Genomic DNA, 19,342 nt, shown 5'->3' with positions numbered 1-19,342 from the left:
TACAGATGTTTTATTTTTGATCTATTTTCCACATTTTTAGACCAAAGCACAAAATACCAAGACTGTAATACAGAATAAAAGTAAACAGACAGTTATCTACAATCATTTTATACTATGAGCATGGACTTGATCTACATGGACTTCTGCAATGTGTTCGACAAGGTTCCCCATGGGAGACTGGTTGCAAGGTTAGATCTCACGGAATACAGGGAGAACTAGCCATATGGATACAGAACTGGCTTAAAGGTAGAAGACAGAGGGTGGTGGTGGACGGTTGTCTTTCAGACTGGAGCCCTGTGACCAGTGGAGTGTCACAAGGATCGGTGCTGGATCCACTACTTTTTGTCATTTATATAAATGATCTGGATGTGAGCATAAGAGGTATAGTTAGCAAGTTTACAGGGTGGTTGATATGGGGAACTTTAACTTCCCAGATATTGACTGGGAAAGCTATAGCTCGAGTTCGTTAGATGGGTCGGTGTTTGTCCAATGTGTGCAGGAGGGTTTCCTGACACAATATGTAGACAGGCCAACAAGAGGTGAGGCTATACTGGATTTGGTTCTAGGTAATGAACCAGGCCAGGTGTTAGACTTGGAGGTAGGTGAGCACTTCGGGGGCAGTGACCACAACTCGGTGACTTTTACTCTAGTGATGGAGAGGGATAAGTGTGCACTGCAGGGCAACAGTTATAGCTGGGGGCAGGGAAATTATGATGCGGTGAGGCATGCCTTAGGATGCGTGGATTGGAAAAGTAGGCTTCAAGGGAAGAACACAAATGATATGTGGAGATTGTTCAAGGAACAGCTAATGGGTGTCCTTGATAAGTATGTACCAGTCAGGCAGGGAGCAAAGGGTCTTGTGAGGGAGCCGTGGTTTAACATGGAATTGGAATCCCTTGTGAAAGGGAAGAGGGCGGCCTATGTAAAGATGAGGCGTGAAGGTTCAGTTGGGGAGATTGAGAGTTATAAGGTAGCCAGGAAGGATCTAAAGAGAGAGCTAAGAGCAGCGAGAAGGGGACATGAAAAGTCCTTAGTTGGTAGGATTAGGGAAAACCCAAAGGCTTTCTATAGGTATGTCAGGAAGAAAAGGATGACTAGGTAGGTATCGGTCCAGTCAAGGATAGTAGTGGGAAGTTATGTGTGGAGGCGGAGGAGATTGGTGAGACACTAAATCAATACTTTTTGTCAGTATTCACTCAGGAACAGGACATTGTTGCCGATGTGAATACTGAGTCACAATTAATTAGAATGGACGGCTTTGAGGTATGTAGGGAAGAGGTGTTGGAAATTCTGGAAAGGATGAAAATAGATAAGTCCCCTGGGCCTGATGGCATTTATCCTAGGATCCTCTGGGAAGCTAGGGAGGAGATTGCGGAGCCATTGGCCTTGATTTTTATGTCATCGTTGTCTACGGGAATAGTGCCAGAAGACTGGAGGATAGCGAATGTGGTCCCCTTGTTCAAGAAGGGGAGCAGGGATAGCCCGAGTAACTATTGGCCAGTGAGTCTCACTTCTGTTGTGGGCAAAGTCTTAGAGAGAATTGTAAGGGATAGGATTTATGAACATCTGGATAGGAATAAGGTGATCAAGGATAGTCAGCATGGCTTTGTGAAGGGCAGGTCGTGCCTCATAAACTTTATTGAATTCTTTGAGAAGGTGACCAAGGAAGTGGACGAGGGTAAAGCAGTAGATGTGGTGCATATGGATTTTAGCAAGGCGTTCGATAAGGTACCCCATGGCAGGCTAATGCAAAAACTACGGAGGTATGGCATTGAGGGTGCATTAGAGGTTTGGATTAGGAATTGGCTGGCTGGAAGGAGACAGAGGGTAGTAGTTGATGGTATAGGTTCATCTTGGAGCGCAGTTACTAGCGGTGTTCCACAAGGATCTGTTTTGGGACCTTTGCTGTTTGTCATTTTTATAAATGACCTGGAGGAGGGGCTTGAAGGCTGGGTGAGCAAGTTTGCAGATGACACGAAAGTCGGTGGAGTTGTGGACATCGAAGAAGGATGTGGCAGGTTACAGCGGGATATAGATAAGTCACAGAGCTGGGCAGTAAGGTGGCAAATGGAATTCAATGTAGCTAAGTGTGAAGTCATTCACTTTGGTAGGAGTAACAAGAAGATGGATTACTGGGTTAATGGTAGACTACTTGGTAGTGTGGATGAGCAGAGGGATCTTGGTGTCCATGTACACAGATCTTTGAAAGTTGCCACCCAGGTAAATAGTGCTGTGAAGAAGGCATATGGTGTACTGGGCTTTATTGGTAGAGGAATTGAGTTCCGGAGTCCTGAGGTCATGTTGCAGTTGTATAAGACTCTGGTGCGGCCTCATCTGGAGTACTGTGTGCAGTTTTGGTCGCCATATTATAGGAAGGATGTGGAGGCATTTGAACGAGTGCAGAGGAGGTTTACCAGGATGTTGCCTGGCATGGTAGGAAGATCGTATGAGGAAAGGCTGAGGCACTTGGGGCTTTTCTCATTGGAGAAAAGAAGGTTTAGGGGAGATTTGATAGAGGTGTAAAAGATGATTACGGGTTTAGATAGGGTTGACAGTGAGAACCTTTTTCCGCTAATGAAGTCAGCTGTTACTAGGGGACACAGCTTTAAATTAAGGGGTGGTAGGTATAGGACAAATGTTAGGGGTAGATTTTTTACTCAGCGGGTTGTGAGTTCATGGAATGCCCTGCCAGTAGCAGTGGTGGACTCTCCCTCTTTATGGTCATTTAAGCGGGCATTGGACAAGCATATGGAGGTTATTGGGCTAGTGTAGGTTAGGTAGGCTTCGGTTGGCGCAACATCGAGGGCTGAAGGGCCTGTACTGCGCTGTATTTTTCTATTCTATTCTATGACACCAAAATTCGAGGCATAGTGGACAGAGAAGGCGGTTATCTCAGATTACAATGGGATCTTGTTCTGATGGGCCAGTGGGCTGACAAGTGGCAGATGGAATTTAATTTAGATAAATGTGAGGTGCTGCATTTTGGGAAAGCAATTCTTAACAGGACTTACACACTTAATGGTAAGGTCCTAAGGTTCATCGGTCCTTGAAAGTGGAGTCGCAGGTAGATAGGATAGTGAAGAAAGCGTTTGGTATGCTTTCTTTTATTGGTCAGAGTATTGAGTATAGGAGTTGGGAGGTCATGTTGAGGCTGTACAAGACATTGGTTCAGCCACTTTTGGAATATTGCATGCAAATCTGGTCTCCTTCCTATCGGTAGGATGTTGTGAAACTTTAAAGAGTTCAGAAAAGATTTACAAGGATGTTGCCAGGGTTAGAGGATTTGAGCTATAGGGAGAGGCTGAACAGGCTGGGTCTGTTTTCCCTGGAGCATCGGAGACTGAGGGCTGATGTTTTCGAGGTTTATAAAAGCATAAGGGGCATGGATTGGATAAATACACGAAGTCTCTTCCCTGGGGTGGGAGAGTCCAGAACTAGAGGGCATAGGTTTAGGCTGAGAGTAGAAAGATATAAAAGAGATCGGAGAGGTAACGATTTCACACAGAGGGTAGTACGCGTATGGAATGAGCTGCCAGAGGAAGTGGTGGAGGCTGGTACAATTGCAACATTTAAAAGGCACCCAGGTGGGTATATGAATAGGAAGGGTTTGGAGGGATATGGACCGGGTGCTGGTAGGTGGGGCTAGATTGGGTTGGGATATCTGGTCGGCATGGACAAGTTGGACCGAAGGGTCTGTTTCTGTGCTGTACATCTCTATGACTCTATGATAGCAACAATTCATTTAAAATACTTGATGAGATTACAAGAGTCAAACTGAACAGAATTCAGATATAATTTTCTGCAACTTTGCAATCATTTGGGCTACATTTTATAAATGGATGCCTTGCCATTCTTGTTGGCTTAAGGCATCTGTTAAGACACAGGCTGCACCTTTTAACCACCGAAATCAGGATTCCAGTTCAAGATTTTTGAAAATCCCTTTGTGCTCCTGATCACATTTCCAGTGATAAAGTCTATATTTTCCTGTCTGTATCTACCAAGATCGAAGATACTAACACTAGAAAATTGATTTTGTTGTTCACTTTTCTTTCAATTGAGGTATTCATCCTGCCATTTTCTTCATTTGAACAGTGGATTCTGTCGCATTGTGCGTCAGTACAGCAATACACATATGGGCTGTGACAGAACTGAAAGGATGCCAGTCATTCATTTCTTAACTGCCTTGCAATGCTTTGTACATTGTGCTGCGATGGTTGCATAGTTTTCATGTCTTTGCTTCATTAAGATGCCGATTTTATGCAACAGTGAAATAAATACCCCTGGAAATCAGTTCCAGGAATGTCATTGTTCTTATTGAACGAAAATCTTTGTGAGCAAGTGAACGCTTGAATGAAAGAAATATTTTAATTTAGTATTGCAATTTGCTATCTATGGTTTGTTTTCTTGGGCACTTATCTTGAAAACACAGTTATAGGGCACATTCATTATAAACTAGGATTTTGCCCTAAAACGTAATATTTCATGGCTGAAGTTGCACTGAATAAAATATGAGACATAATGGACATGAACAATCCACATGCCGTATCTGTCTGCCTGCCTGTTAATAACGAAGATAAGCTTTGCGAGGGTATTCAGAAAGGACACAGTTCACCAGGTCACAATTTCAGATGTTACTATCCAAAGCTGTTAAAACTGTAGCAATTGTCACTTAACTCAACAAAACACTGTATTCATGAACACAACCCAAGAAGATGCAAGGGTGGCAAGTCTTTCCCTTCTAATTGCAGTTTGAATGTGTGCCCTGCCAAGTGCATGCACTGCATGGAAAGTGATACAAGACTGGAGAAGAACTTGGCATAGGTAAGGAAAGATTGAAAGGCATTTTAACTGAGTTAGAAACACCACAGAAATATAATTTGTTGCTGCTGCTTTAACAATTTACTTGAACAACCATAAACTGGTAGTGATGGTTTTGCTCAAGGGAGAGTGAAATATACAGCAAAGCAAAACATGAAAGTATTGAGCTGCTCATTTTTTAAAGAATCCTTGAACTGAGCACTGCTCAGCTAACCGAAGTATCAGTCCTGTTTAATACAACAGTAAATTAAGTTCCTGATGGTGATTGATAAAGTGGATGCTTAGTTTCTGATGTCGCATAGGTTCCCAACAATATTACTAAGACCATTAAAGACTTTAATGAGAATTTGATATATTTTTAAAAGGCTAACTCCATTGCTTTTTTTAGATGAAGAACAAGAAGCAGCAGAAAAAAACAAAAATATGGTTTCACTATATCTTCTGGTTTTCCATTGGATTTAAAGCTCATCTCAGCTGTTGCTCTTAAACTTGGTCTTAGATCACAAGTTAACAAGTGTGCTACCCGATCAGCAATGGTAAGATTAACATGAGCATCAAGTTACAACCTAAAACTAATTCAAGTATTTTTTTAAAGGCCCAGTAATGAAACTGATCAAGCTAAAACATTTTGGAAATCAGACAAGTTGGAAAGAATTTTAAATTCAGTTTGAAAAATGTTATAGCTGGCATATTTAGAATCAATGTATTCACCAATGCAAACTTTTACCAGGATGGTGTTCCCCTGGGGGAGCCTCAGGAAATCTTACTGGAAGTAAGGTCATTGACACTAGATTGGTGCAAAATACAAAACCAATAACATGATGAATGTCAGAATACACGAGGAGAGTGTCAAATTCCCAGTGTTTACTTGTTCACCTGTTGAAAATAAAATTCAAGATGTAAGTTCAGGATTCAAGCTTTAAAACAATATAATAATTCATTTACCAGTAAAGATATGGAGCATAACTTGTACAGTTTTCCTTTAATATAAATGTACAATATTGTGTTGGATAAACTGACACTCCCTTATTTATCAATGGCAGGAAACATTCCACTTGATGGTGCTTCTGCCTGTCTTTTCCTATGCGAGTTGATTTTGGCATTCCTTCATAAATTTAATTTGTTTTGTCATTTGAAGTCAGATTATCTTGACTTTGTAATGCTCAGAACAGACAGTATACAGGAAATCAACAACTTTCAAAGTGCAAAATCCATAAAACTCCTGTAAAGAATTACATGTTTGAAGCTTAAAAAGTAATTACTAGATTATTTAATAGTTAAGTAACAGGGTTTATGATTCACTCCATTAAACGTTTTAGTATAGTGACTGCACAATTTTGATTATACAGTTTTAGGCAGTCTATTTTGTTGGTGCTTCAAATCAGAATGCTAGGTGCAAAAAGCCATTAGGTACAGAATTGTAGAGGCACAGATAGAGAAAAAAAAATCTGTAGACTGAAGAGCACAAAAAACAAAAAAAAAGCAAAAGAGAAAAAAGGCAAGAGAACTACAGATTTTCTGTACCTACTGAATAATAAATTTCATTTCTTTTATGGCATTAACATGAAGAAATAATCTGAGACACTTGTAACCCGTAGCTCCTCACTCAACAGCATGTTGGAACCAACTTTCTCACGTGGAATGTAGTGATTCAACAAGAAGGCTCAATGCTACCTTCTGAAGGGCAACCAAGGATGGGTAATAAATGAGTCTCTTGCCATTATCATACATGAACAATTTCTGTAAAAAAGTCCAATTGGATTTAGAAGCTGGCAGAATGGCTTCAGTTTATCTCGTGGTTTTGCTGGTGAAAACCACAACAAATAAAAAATGCAGAGATTTGATGGGAATATCAATAAAATATAATAGCCTCAAACTGAATCAAGGTAATGTACTTCGAGAGTTTTAAATGAACAAGATGTGGGGTAAGGAGGACTAGTAGTCATCTTCAGGCTTTGCGGAGTGAATGCCAGAGAGCCGGGCCAAGAAGATATTGTGAAGCTGCTAGCAATTTTAATCTTCACTATCACAACCATAGTTTTAAAGTATAAGTTCATATCAGGGATTTATGACTATGACAATTCTAATTGATAATGTGGGACTTCTACATCTGTAGTTAGTGTATTGAAGATCATAATTTGTCTTAAAAAAGATTGTTTAAAATTGATCTTTCAGCAGCTGCAAGAACACAAAACAGGCAGCAGGAGATTGGTTGACCTCCTGATATTCTCTGCTACTGAAGTCAGGGAAAGGCAAATTACACACAAGTACAATTGGTGACAAACCTGCTATAACCCATTGTATTCACCATAAAAGTTCATGGTTCCACTCACGGTCTCTTAATTTACATAGAATGGTCATTTTTTTGTGTGTCAGAACAATGCTTTAACACAATGGCAGATTTCCACCATTGATGATGCTTCATCATTACTGAATAATTGATGCAAGATAGGATGAGAATGGTAAGTTCCTTACATAACAAAGGCTGAAATAAAATCACAAGATCATAGTCAAACCTGCCTAATAGAATTAGACAATTGATTACTTCTTCCATTAGTATTTAATTCTTAGTGGGAATTCTAGAGTAATAAGAAGACATAAAGTGTGTAAGGAGGAGAGAGAAAAATAAGGGAAAGAAAGATGATCATAGACAAAAGAGGAACAAAAAAGAAACATAAAACTGAAATGATAAAATGACTGTTGTTGCAAAAATACAGTTAAACAAATCAAACAGCAGGGTATAGTCCAATAGGTTTATTTGGAAGCACAACTTTCAGAGCGCTGCTCCTTCATTGGGTACCTCCGAAAGCGAGTGCCCAAATGAGCCTGTTGGACTATAACCTGCTGTTGTGAGTTTTAACTTTGTTCACCCCAGTCCAACATCAATTCTTCCACATCATGAAAAAATACAGACTAAGGAAATGAGTATGCAAAATTAATTTTACAATCTTGCTATATATTAAAAAGAACTCACCTCCAAATGAGCACTTTGATGGAAATAGGTATTCAAATCCTGACTCTGACTGCTCAATCTTTATTTCTACTATTTCTCCAAATAAAATTCAAATTCATTTTAAAAACTTATTCCTTTGTTATTTAAAACCTACATTTTCCAATGAGGTATTACTGGGGAAAATAATTTTAAAATGAACAAGTGAATTATTAAATAAAAGCTTAAATTTCAGTTTGGATATTCTGGCTCACAATCACGTAAAAGAGGGAATTCATTTTTATCCAGAATAAATGCAAGACATTTGCAGCAGGAAAGAAGACTCCATGTCAGAGAGCATGACTATGAATCTGCGAGAAAGCAAATGGATGAGAAGGTGCCTGTAAAAATGACAAAGATGACTCGATCATCAGATCAAGAATAATTTCTTACATTTTGAATGAGGCGGAAAATTTGGGTCTTGGAGTATCACTGTCCATTTCATCTCTGGGTCATTCTTTAGATCTGGTATGGTCTTTTCCTCTGTATGAGGCTCCAAAGTTGTCCCTGGCTTTACTTTTGGCTCCAGAGTTGTCCCTGGCTTTACTTTTGGCTCCAGTTTAGTCTCTAACTCTGGGGTTGGCTCTAGTTTGGTCTCTGACTCTGTGATTGGCTGCAGTTTTGTTTGTGACTTTGTGATTGGCTCCACTTTTGCCTCTGACTCTGTGACTGGCTGTGGTTTTGTATGTGACTCAGTGATTGGCTCCAGTTTTGCCTCTGACTCTGTGATTGGCTGTGGCTTTGCCTCTGCCTCCATTTTAGGCTTTGCCTCTGTGACTGGTTCTGGTTCTGGCTCTAGTATAGATGCTGTAAAATAAATTTTAAAAACAACTTCTGAGTTGAACTAAAATCATTTGTTAAGAAGAATATATACTTTTAATGCTCAAACTAAAATTTCACGATTTTTTTTGAAAGTCACATTTCACGAGATATGATTAATTGATCCGATTGTCTTTCATGTCTTTTACTTTATGTATTAGAGCTGAAAGTTGGTGTGGGTATAAATTCTGCACTTCTCATCCGGCAACATTTGATCAAGTATTACATAAAACAGCCCTAGCAAAAGTGGAATCAATGGTGGTCAAAGTGAATGTCTTCCAATGGCTAGAGCCATGCTTGGCAAAACACAAACTGGTTTTGGCTTTCAGAGACAAATGTTCACAGCTCTGACACATCAACGAATGAATTCCTCAGGAAAATGAGCTCAGCCCAAATCCAAAGATTCATTAGAGTCATTGACAAATACTTGGTGCATAGAATTGGTGCTGCCTCCTGATGATTCACAGTGTTTCATTCTATTTATAACTTTCCAACTATGAAATAGTCATGGCCGCCTTTGGAAGACATCAGGGCTTCTATGGGCAAGTCATAGATAAAATTTGCAAAACGTGGGTGTTTTTCATAATAATGACCATCTCAAATAGAGAAGCCAGCCATTGTCCTTTGAATTTCAACCATATTACCATCTCAAGTCCCCCATCAACTCTATGACTCAATGTCTTGGGATAACTATTTAACAGAATGTGAACTGCAGTGCTCAATTCCGGGATTTTTGATTTCCTCTTGTGCCTTTTACTATTACAATATGAAGTTTGGTAAGAAATGAACTGGTATTAGCGTAACATTCAAGAAACATCCCACTATCCAAGACTTAATATCTCACTTTATTAGTTTGCCTGCTATTGTATTCAACACCTACTTGTTTCACCTCAAAGGCACTGCAGCTGGAATAAGTATTATCTACAGTTTGCTTTGTAACTTACCAGAGTTTTTTCAATGGTACCTCTCTCACCTTTGCAGCTACCAACAATGACAGGGCAGCAATGCCATGGAAACAGCATCAACTTAAAGTTCATGCCCAAAATCACATACCATTACCACAATATTTGCAGCAGTTCAAGAAGACCCAAACTCTATCCATCTTCTCTTGGCAACTTGGGATGGTCTATCCAATCGATATACAAATAATGAAATTGATTTGAAACTGGCATCTTGTCTATCATTCCCTGCTTTTTTTTCTCTACAGATGCTCACAGAACAGCTGAGTTTCTCTAGTTTGTTGTTTAATTCATTTATAGAATATAGGTGACTCTAGCAATGGCAGCATTCACTGACTATCCCTAACTGCCCGAGGAGGTGGTGATGAATTGTCTTCCTAAACCATTGTATCTGTGGTAAAGGTATTACCAAAGTTTTAATAAGCATAGAGTTCCTGAATTTTGCCCTAGTGACAAAGAGCAATGACAACATATTTGAAAGTCATGCTGCTGTGTAATGTAGAGGGAAACTTGAACGTAATTGTGTTCCATGTGCCATTTGTCCTTGTCTTTTATGATGGCACTGGCTGCCAGTTTGAGAAGTGCTTTGATGAAGCCATGTTGATTAATTCATCCCATGCATATTATGTTGACTGTTGAGAAAATTGAGATATTGTAAATGATAATTGAGAAATTGATTTTAATTTATACCTGGAGCAATCTCTCAGGGCTTCAGGAGTATAACACAGCTAAAAGTCATGAACAGAAAAGACTTCTGTCCATTTTCAATAAACAGGTATCATGTAGATTTTCAGATTGGTCTTGGTGGAATGATATCAGGGCTGGTTGACAATAGTGGGAACTAGGACAGGAGTTGTATCCTGGCAGGGCTCAAGGGAGTAAAGCATAAAATATGAAAAGACAGTTGCCAAACAAATGTTGGTTGCATTTGGAGAAGATGATGGAAGCAAGGCTGGAGCTGAAGTAGCTGAGGTATTTTCAGGGGACTACTCCTGTAACTGTGATACGAGTCTGGAACTCACAGCCTGTAAGAATGGTTGAATTAAAAACTCTCATCACATTTAAATAGTATTGAACGGTTCACTTGCGTTGCCATAGCCTTCAGAGCCACGGGTCTAAAGCTAGAAAATAGGATTAGTTTAGCCAGATTTTTGTTGGCTGGTGTGGACACGATGGTCTGAATGATCTTCTGTTAATATCGATGAGTCTATGAAAATCACAAAGAAATTAGTATGCAGGTACAGCAATTGATTAGGAAGCGAATGAAATATTGTGATTTAGTTAAAGTGGAATGAAACATAAACGTAAGGAACTTTTCCTCCAACTCTACAGGCCCTTAGTGAGATCACATCTGGAGAGTTGAGTGGTATATTCCTGTTCCAATTCCTGTATATAACTAGATACTCACTACAAAGCATATCAGTGCACTTAGTTCCATCTGGGCATTCACTGCAAGGTATTCCTTTCTTATATGGTTTTTCTCCAATTACATTGCCTCTAGAAATACAAATATAAATACAGTTTGAGTTGACTCATAAATTCTTTGATAAAAAATGTTACATAGGCAAATATCAAAGAAAGAGACTTGACTTTTATCACATCAGGGCTGTACAACTATTTAAATATGACATCACAAAAGACCAAAATAATTAATAGTATTTAAAAATTACAGTGTCATAGCATTAGTTTACTTTATGGGATTTAACTATAAGTAAGCAGTGTCTAGTGCAAAATAAAAACACCCCTATGTCATACTTTAACTTGGAAGAACTAGAAATGGTTTTGTAAAAATTTATACTTACGGAGGGAGATAGTTGCAGACCAGAAGAGACAGGTTTTTATGATTCAGGCCTTGGACTTCTTCACACATGTGACTACTACAGCCCACTTTATCACTGTCTGCCCAAACAAGCTGCAAACATCATTTAATCACTGATTTTAAAGAAATCAAAATATGAGCAATGTGAACTAATGAGAAACAATTTTCCGTGGTAGAATTAATAATTGCATGAAAGATGTGGATTTATTTAAAACAACCAACATGAATTTATTAAGATAATATTGTGTCTAACTAACTTGGAGATATTTTAGTGAGGTAAGGAAGAGGATTGATGAAGGGAAAGCCGTTGATGTGATTCCAAAACACATTCAACACAGCGCCACACAGCAGACTTGTGAGAGAAGTGAGAGGTCCCGGATAAATCAATAGCAATGTGCCTGAGAGATAGGGAACAGACAGTGATAGTTAATAGGTATTTTTCAGGCTGCAAGAAGGTTTTTAATGGAGTTTCACAGGGATTGGGACCCTTTCTTCTCCTGATAATATATATTTACACAAATGATTTAGATCCTGGTGTAGAAGAGACAATTTCAAAAACTTGAGAGAGTTGCAAATTAAGAAGAAGTGTAGAACTTCACAGATCATAGGCACATAGGTGGAGTAGGAGGATAGGTGGAAGATAAAGTTAAAATGTGGACCGGTATGTGGTGATGCATTCTGGTATAAAGAAAATGGAAGAATAATGAAAACAAAACATACTTTTCTAAAGGATGTGCAGAAGCAGGAGGACCTAGTGTATCTGTACAGTCATTAAAGGTGGCAGGATAGGTATATAAAGCATTCAAGGCTTTATAAATAGAGGCACAGAGTACAAGAGTGGGAAGACTATGATGAAGTTGTGTAAGATATTGGTTAGACTTCGTCTGGAGTACTATGTGTAGTTCTGGAAGGCCAGACTATGGGAAGGATGTAAATGAATTGGACAAAATACAGAACAGGTTAATGAGAATGGATCCCAGGGATTAGATACTTCAGTTATGAGGAAAGACTAGAGAAGTTCAACCTGTTTTCCTTGGAAAGGAGAAGGTTACAAGGAGATTTGATAGAACTTTTCAAGATCATGAGGGGCAGAGACATAGAAAATAGAAGCAGGAGGAGGTCATTTAGCCCTTGAAACCTGTTTTATCATTCAGTGTGGTCATAACTGATTATCCAACTCAGTATCCATGTTCCTGCATTCTCACCATACCCTTTGGGATTACTTTAGTCCTAAGAACTATGATCTCACCAATGCCCTGTATAATTACAGCAAGATGTTCCTGCTACTGTTTTTGAATCATCTTGCTGTGACACTACGTTTGCCTCCTTCACTTCCTGCTGCAACTGCATTCTGACTTTCAGTGACTGGTGCACAAGAAATTGTAAAAGATGATCTCCAATGCATCCACTATTCTTAGGGCCACTTTCTTAAGTACACTGGAGTGCAGATTATTGAGCCCTTGGGATATATTGGCTATCAATTTCCTCAATACTATTTCCCAACTAAGACTGATTTCACTCAGTTCCTCCCAATCACCAGACCCTATGTTCCCCAACATTTTTGTGATATTATATGAGCCCTCTTTTGTGAAGGCAGAACCAAAGTATATATTTAAATAGGAAGCCATATTTGTGCTCTCCATTACAATATCCTCGGTTTTTGACTGTAAGACAGTTAGAGGATGACTGTTACCACACATAAACAAGTTTAGAACCAAGAAGCAAACATGAGATGAGAAATAAATACTCTTAAACTTGTCAGTAGTTAAGGAATGAAATATAGTGCTTAGGATTGTCGTAGAGGCAGATTTAACGGAGGCATTCAGAGGCCATTGAATGAATATTTTAATACAAATGACACATAGCACTAAGTTAAATGTGGTTGACTCTTAGTTAACCTTACGTTAAAATGTTCAGAGACCCAACACAGATTTCATAGGCCCAATAGCCTCTTTCCGTACTGTAACACTTCTGTAATTCTGTAAATTTTAGAAGCTTCTTGGTGTCAAATGCAGTTACAACAATTAATTTTAAATATAATGCAGTAAAATTAAATGATCAAGACTAATAGGTTTTCTAAATCGAATTCAAATATGCAAGTACAGCTACAATAATTAACCCTGGATTTGCCTGGTAGTTCTCACCACAGTCAAGCCACACTGTTAAATAGCCCATCGTAATGAACATTAAGATAAATTTCATGGGTTAGATGGAAAGTGAAAGTCACCACCGCCTGCACACCTATTAGACAGAGATGACTAGTAGTGAATTAAACATGAGGGTCATCAGGTGAGAGACAAGGTTATGAGCATGAGACCTACATGGTAACCTCATCCAGTACAGGGATGGAACATGCTCGGTTGGCATCACTCTGCATCACAAATCACTCAGACAGCCAAGTGAATTCACCAACACTCAGATAAAGCCACACTTGGTTTTAGCAATTTTGGGAAGCAGCTTAATTATAACAAAAAATGATAAGTAAGCTCTTATAGCAAATCAATAAAGGAGATCAAATGATTTAATTAATTAATGTAAAGTTTCCTACCTGTGTGTAGTGACCACATAGCTTGTTTGGAGTACACTCCATTGTCTCATATGTATAATCTTTAACTTCGAAATACCATTTCTTCACTGCTTCTTTTATATTGAGTAGGCCAGTAACTGCATATAAATTTTCCCCAGTTCTTCCTCTTTCCTTATTGTGTCCCCAGATACATTTCTGTGCATATTCAATAGCGATTTCCTCCAAATCTTTATCCCAATTCTAAAAATGAACATTCATAATTGTACAAACAGGTGTCAAAAAAACTGCTACAAAATATTGCCTCATTTAAAAATCATCTATTTAAGTACAGAGCGAAATTTAATTCTGATGTTTCCCGACTGAATAAAGTAAAAGCAGGTATTGCTCGGTCATCATTGAAAATGGTAAATATTGGAACAATTAATGCAACAATCATAATTTTCTCAGCCAGAGCAACTGATAGATGGGCAAAGTCTATGTGGAACAATATTCATTGTAGATCATCATAAGGTGTTCATACAATGGACAGCCATTTTAATCCATATTTTTGGAAATACCTAGCATTAAATAAAACATTTGTATTTTGGCAATGGATCACAAGTAGTAAGTGTACATTACTGCTGTCTGGGAGCCCAGCACACAGCTAACATCACGGATGAGGATGCCAGGGAAAGACAGAACCTTAAGGACATTCCAAACTGCTACACAAGCAAGTACTCTAAGTGTAAGAATCTGACAGCCAATTTGCAACAGCAATATCTTGCAAATAATACTGAGATAAATGATAAGATATTCAGTTTCAATGACATACAAGTTCTAGTATGGTTCTTCGGATCTTCGTACAAACGCAGGACAGACCTCTGGGTTATTTTTAAACAATGTTTATTAACAAACTGTACGTGATGCAAGGCTGTGGAGCAGCTTTTTGATGAATGGATTCCAACCTTCATGTAAGTATCACTATCGTGCAGTTAAATTGCAGCTTACTTCAGAAGCTCATCTATGTATTCACAAAACCCTACCTCTACAACTACCTCTAAGTACTGTCTAAGTTTCTAACATTATTAATTAAAAGTATTCTTAATATTATTGGCTGAAACATTAAACTATAGGTATTTATATTTAACTGAATGATTTTCCCACCCTAACATCTTCCCCCAAAATCAGGTTCAATTCTCCCATATTAGGTCATTCAGAATATCATAGGAAGTCAAAGTTCTCAAGGCTAGCCTTGAACCATACATTCAGAAGCTGAAACAAAAAGCATGCGATTAGTAACAGTACCTCAAAACTCATTTATTGAAAAGACTACCTGGGCGTGGCCTGCTCCATTAGGATGAAGGTAAGTAAGTAATCATTGAAAGTATCATTCCCCTTTGATTGGACAAGTTTGATCTCTTTCACAATACCTTCTGATGAAGAGAAAACTTGACAATGAAAAGTGATTGAATGGCGATGTTGCATTATTAAGATAGGGCTGAGGAGTGTCACCATTCAGCTACATTTGCAACATAATGACATATTGAGATTCTTGTGCCATATTCTGAAGTTTAGGGCAAAGGTAGTATTAAAGTGTGGGTAATCATATTAACAAATCTTACAATGGCTTTATTTTCGCTTAAGAAGAAACTGATAGTGGCTATTAATTCTCTGATAGGCAACACCTGTAGCACAGTGTGGGGGCTCCTAGGAAGAAGCAACAAGACTGGGTCATCAACAAACTTAGCCACAAAGGAAACTGTTTTGGCTTTCTGTCTCACCAATAGGATGGATCCAGATTGTCATTGGTCATAGAGAATGGTTGCTTAAAGCTGACGATTGGAAATTATGAGTTTTTTTTGAGATGCAAGGTTGAACTTTTGATTATTTTACTGAAGAATAATTGGAACTAATTGTAAAGTGTTGAGGGATAATTTCCCATTGACGTTCTGTGAAGTTGAACCATATAACCAATGGAAAAGTTAAGTGAATATATAATCATAGATTACATCCTTGCCTAACAAAAAAACAAGCAGGATACATACACTTAATGGGAGTGTTACTGAACAAAGAGACCTTGGAGTGCAGATTCATAGTTCTTTGAAATTAGAGTCGCAGGTAGGTAGGATAGTGAAGAAGGCATTTGGTATGCAATCCTTTATTGGTCAGAGTATTGAGTATCAGAGTTGGGAAGTCATGTTACGGCTGTACAGGACGTTGGTCAGGCCACTTTTGGAATAATGCATGCAATTCTGGTCTCCTTCCCATGATGTTGTGAAACTTGAAAAGGTTCAGAAAAGATTTGCAAGGATGTTGCCAGGGTTGGAGGATTTGAGCTATAGGGAGAGCTATAGGGAGAGACTGAATAGGCTGTAGCTGCTTCCTCTAGAGTTTCGGAAGCTGAGGGGTGACCTCATAGAGGTTTATACAATCATGAGGGGCATATATAGGATAAATGGACAAAGTCCTTTTCTTGGGGTGGGGGAGTCCAGAACTAGAGGGCTTATGGTAGACATCAAAGATAAATGTGAGATATATAAAAAGGTCCATTATGAGTTTCCCATGAGCAAGAGACATTACTTCGATTTGCTATGATTTCATTAAAGGAATGGGATAAGGAAACAAAAAATCTTCATCCTATATTTTGTAGACTGTCTGAATCTACAATCATATATAGTAAAGAGGGAGGAGTAATAATGAACAAGGTAATGGAGAAATTAAGAGGGACAGGAATGAGGATTACTGATTCACAGTGAGGATAATTGCTAATGATGAATTTGCGGATATGTTCATATTGTCACATATTGTGTTAATGAACATGCAGTAGACTGTCCCTTTAGTAACAGCATGTGAAAGAAATCAGATAGTAATATGTTCCTTAAAAACATAGCAGACCAACCAAACCGTAAGTTAACATCTGCCCTGCTTTGGCCAGTCAATTTGAAGAACTCACTGGTGCTACACTCAATTGCTTATTGGGAAAAAAAATCCTTTTTGGTAATGAATGATCATCACCTTGCTAATCTACTCCACTTTTTCTAAGCACTCAAATGCCCTGCATGCATGGAGAGAATATTCATTAATACTGAGATTTCAAGGAGAATTTCTCAAACTTTACAACACCATAAAAGGCCATGAGAAATAAATTTTAATTTCAAAAGCAAAGGACAGAAAGAGAGGAATCATCTGGGTAAGGTTATAGGTAGTGATAAAATAATTTTACAGCATCCATAGCAATTAAACAGTGTGTATTCTTCTTGGTTAATAGACACTGATTACACATTTACAGTATCTGAATAAGTCATTGAAGATGACAATGTGCCATATACTTCAATTGCACATAAAGGGAACAATCATGAGGTCCAGATTATGATAGATAAAGGACTGACTGAATATGAAGAATGTGAAATAAAGATTCAGTATAAGATCATTTGCCTAAGAGAACAACAACTGAAAGTTGGCATCAAATTAACATATATGTCAGAATGGGTTAGTAAATGGAGGAATGTTACCATTTGAGAGAGAGCAGGGAAAGCCGTCGGCGAAAACAACCATAATCAAATGTGCAAATTGACAGGCTGAAGATAAAACCCACAGATTAGCAAAATGGGGTAAAGGTGTGAAAAGTCAGAAATAATTGTACAAGTTCTAAAAGTGGGCCTGGTATTGATCATGGCCCGAAGTAAAGATTATGAACTTTCAAAAGAAATGTTGATTGTAGGAAGTAGAGAACTTGAAGAAACAAACAAAAATTAATATATCACAGGAACAGGACCTTCAGACATCCAAGCCTGCACCAACATGTTTTGCCCTTCTATACAGAAAGTGTCTTCACTTACAGGATCCATAACCCTCTATTCCCTTCCTATATTCCTCCCGGTGCTTCATGAATGCTGCTATTACGTCTAAGTAGCAATCCAGAAAGGGATAGGATGATGTAGAGAAGTTGTAGTTTCACAAGAAAAAGGCCTAGGAAACAGATTGGGAATACCAGAAGAAGTAGAAACCCTCATGAATGGGACATGTTAACAATTGAAACAAAATTGGCAAATCAGTTTGAAAGAATATCAAACAAAAAGAACAGACCTAGAGTGAAATTAATGTATACATTGAACTACCAGACACGAGTTCTCAATTGTACCTACAGATGCATATACACACAAAAACAGTGATTCCTGATGGGACACAAAAGGCTAAAGCCAGACATGGGACTTGATCTTTGCAGAAAAAAACCTCAGTGACAAAAATATCGGAGTGGATTTCCCCTCTTCCACTGTGGGAGAAATGATCTTGAAGATTTTTATTCTTAGCAATATGAAAAAAGAACATAAGTCAATGCAAAAGTGTATTTTTGTAAGTAAGAATGTTTTTAATCACCTGAAGAATCAGATGACAAGAAAGAGTAATTCTGGAAATGAAATAAAGGTGTTTATGGCTGAATGTGGTGAGGATATTATATTTCTGAGTTAGGTCTTTGAAGCTTTCAGCTTGAAGTAAACCTGCAATGTTCCACTGGTGTCACAAACAGAAAGATGCACATCGATGATTTTCTACGAGGAAGTTCTGCAGAATTTGAGCAATATGTGATAGATATAATTTTAAAAAATGAATTTAAATATATAGGATTAAATAGACATTTAAACATATAGGATTAGATATAAAGCACTGCAGCCTCACAGTGCCAGGGACCCGGGTTCAATTCCCGCCTCAGGCGACTGACGGTGTGGAGTTGGCACATTCTCCCCATGTCTGTGTGGGTTTCCTCTGGGTGCTCCAGTTTCCTCCCACAGTCCAAAGATGTGCAGGTCAGGTGAATTGGCCATGCTAAATTGCCCATGTTAGGTGAAGGGGTAAATTTAGGGGTATGGGTGGGTTGCGCTTCGTTGGGTCGGTGTGGACTTGTTGGGCCGAAGGTCCTGTTTCCACACTGTAAGTAATCTAATCTACTCTCATGTCAAATAGATCAATTGCATCCAATTAAACAGGACCAGGTTTTCACATAAGGAGGATCCTGCATCCAAGGTTGAAATAGAATTGTTTGTGCACTCAGACTAGACCAGATGTTAGTTATCATAAATTGGAACCGAATGTCATGTTAAAATTTACAATAGTCAAGAGGTTCTGAGATCAAATTCAAGAATTTCAATTCAGAAAATTGTGCAAACAAGCTTCAGCTTTAGGTGACCCAGAAGATATGAAGTTCATTGTTTTGGGTGATGCTTCAAGTGCCAATCTTTCAGATAGATATTCTAGATGACAGGGTTTCTCTCTTGACTGGTTATCTCTCTCTTCCACCTTCTTCCATTTGACAGAAAATAAAAAGTTTTAAAATAAATTCCAAAAGATTTAAGAATAGCTTCTTCCCAGTGTTATCAGACTAATGAACAGGCCTCTCACATATTAGAATTCCTAATATATTATATATTAGAATT

The 19,342-nt window shown here is 38.4% G+C and overlaps 1 protein-coding gene across 1 annotated transcript in view; it reads right to left on the bottom strand.

Annotated features, from left to right (window-relative positions):
- Nucleotides 1-19,342, bottom strand: part of LOC140467284 (peptidase inhibitor 16-like) — a 33,424-nt gene continuing 14,082 nt past the window's right edge. The window contains exons 2-6 of the mRNA XM_072563543.1: nt 13,953-14,171; nt 11,388-11,497; nt 10,994-11,082; nt 8,201-8,614; nt 1-5,694 (exon numbers count right to left, since the gene is read on the bottom strand). Of these exons, the coding sequence (XP_072419644.1) occupies nt 5,606-5,694; nt 8,201-8,614; nt 10,994-11,082; nt 11,388-11,497; nt 13,953-14,171 (921 nt within the window). The 3' untranslated portion in view covers nt 1-5,605. The remainder of the gene's footprint in view (nt 5,695-8,200; nt 8,615-10,993; nt 11,083-11,387; nt 11,498-13,952; nt 14,172-19,342) is intronic.

The sequence above is a fragment of the Chiloscyllium punctatum genome, chromosome 45 (genome assembly GCF_047496795.1).
Source record: "Chiloscyllium punctatum isolate Juve2018m chromosome 45, sChiPun1.3, whole genome shotgun sequence".
Classification (NCBI taxonomy): domain Eukaryota; kingdom Metazoa; phylum Chordata; class Chondrichthyes; order Orectolobiformes; family Hemiscylliidae; genus Chiloscyllium; species Chiloscyllium punctatum.
This window is presented reverse-complemented; position numbering and strand designations above follow the sequence as displayed.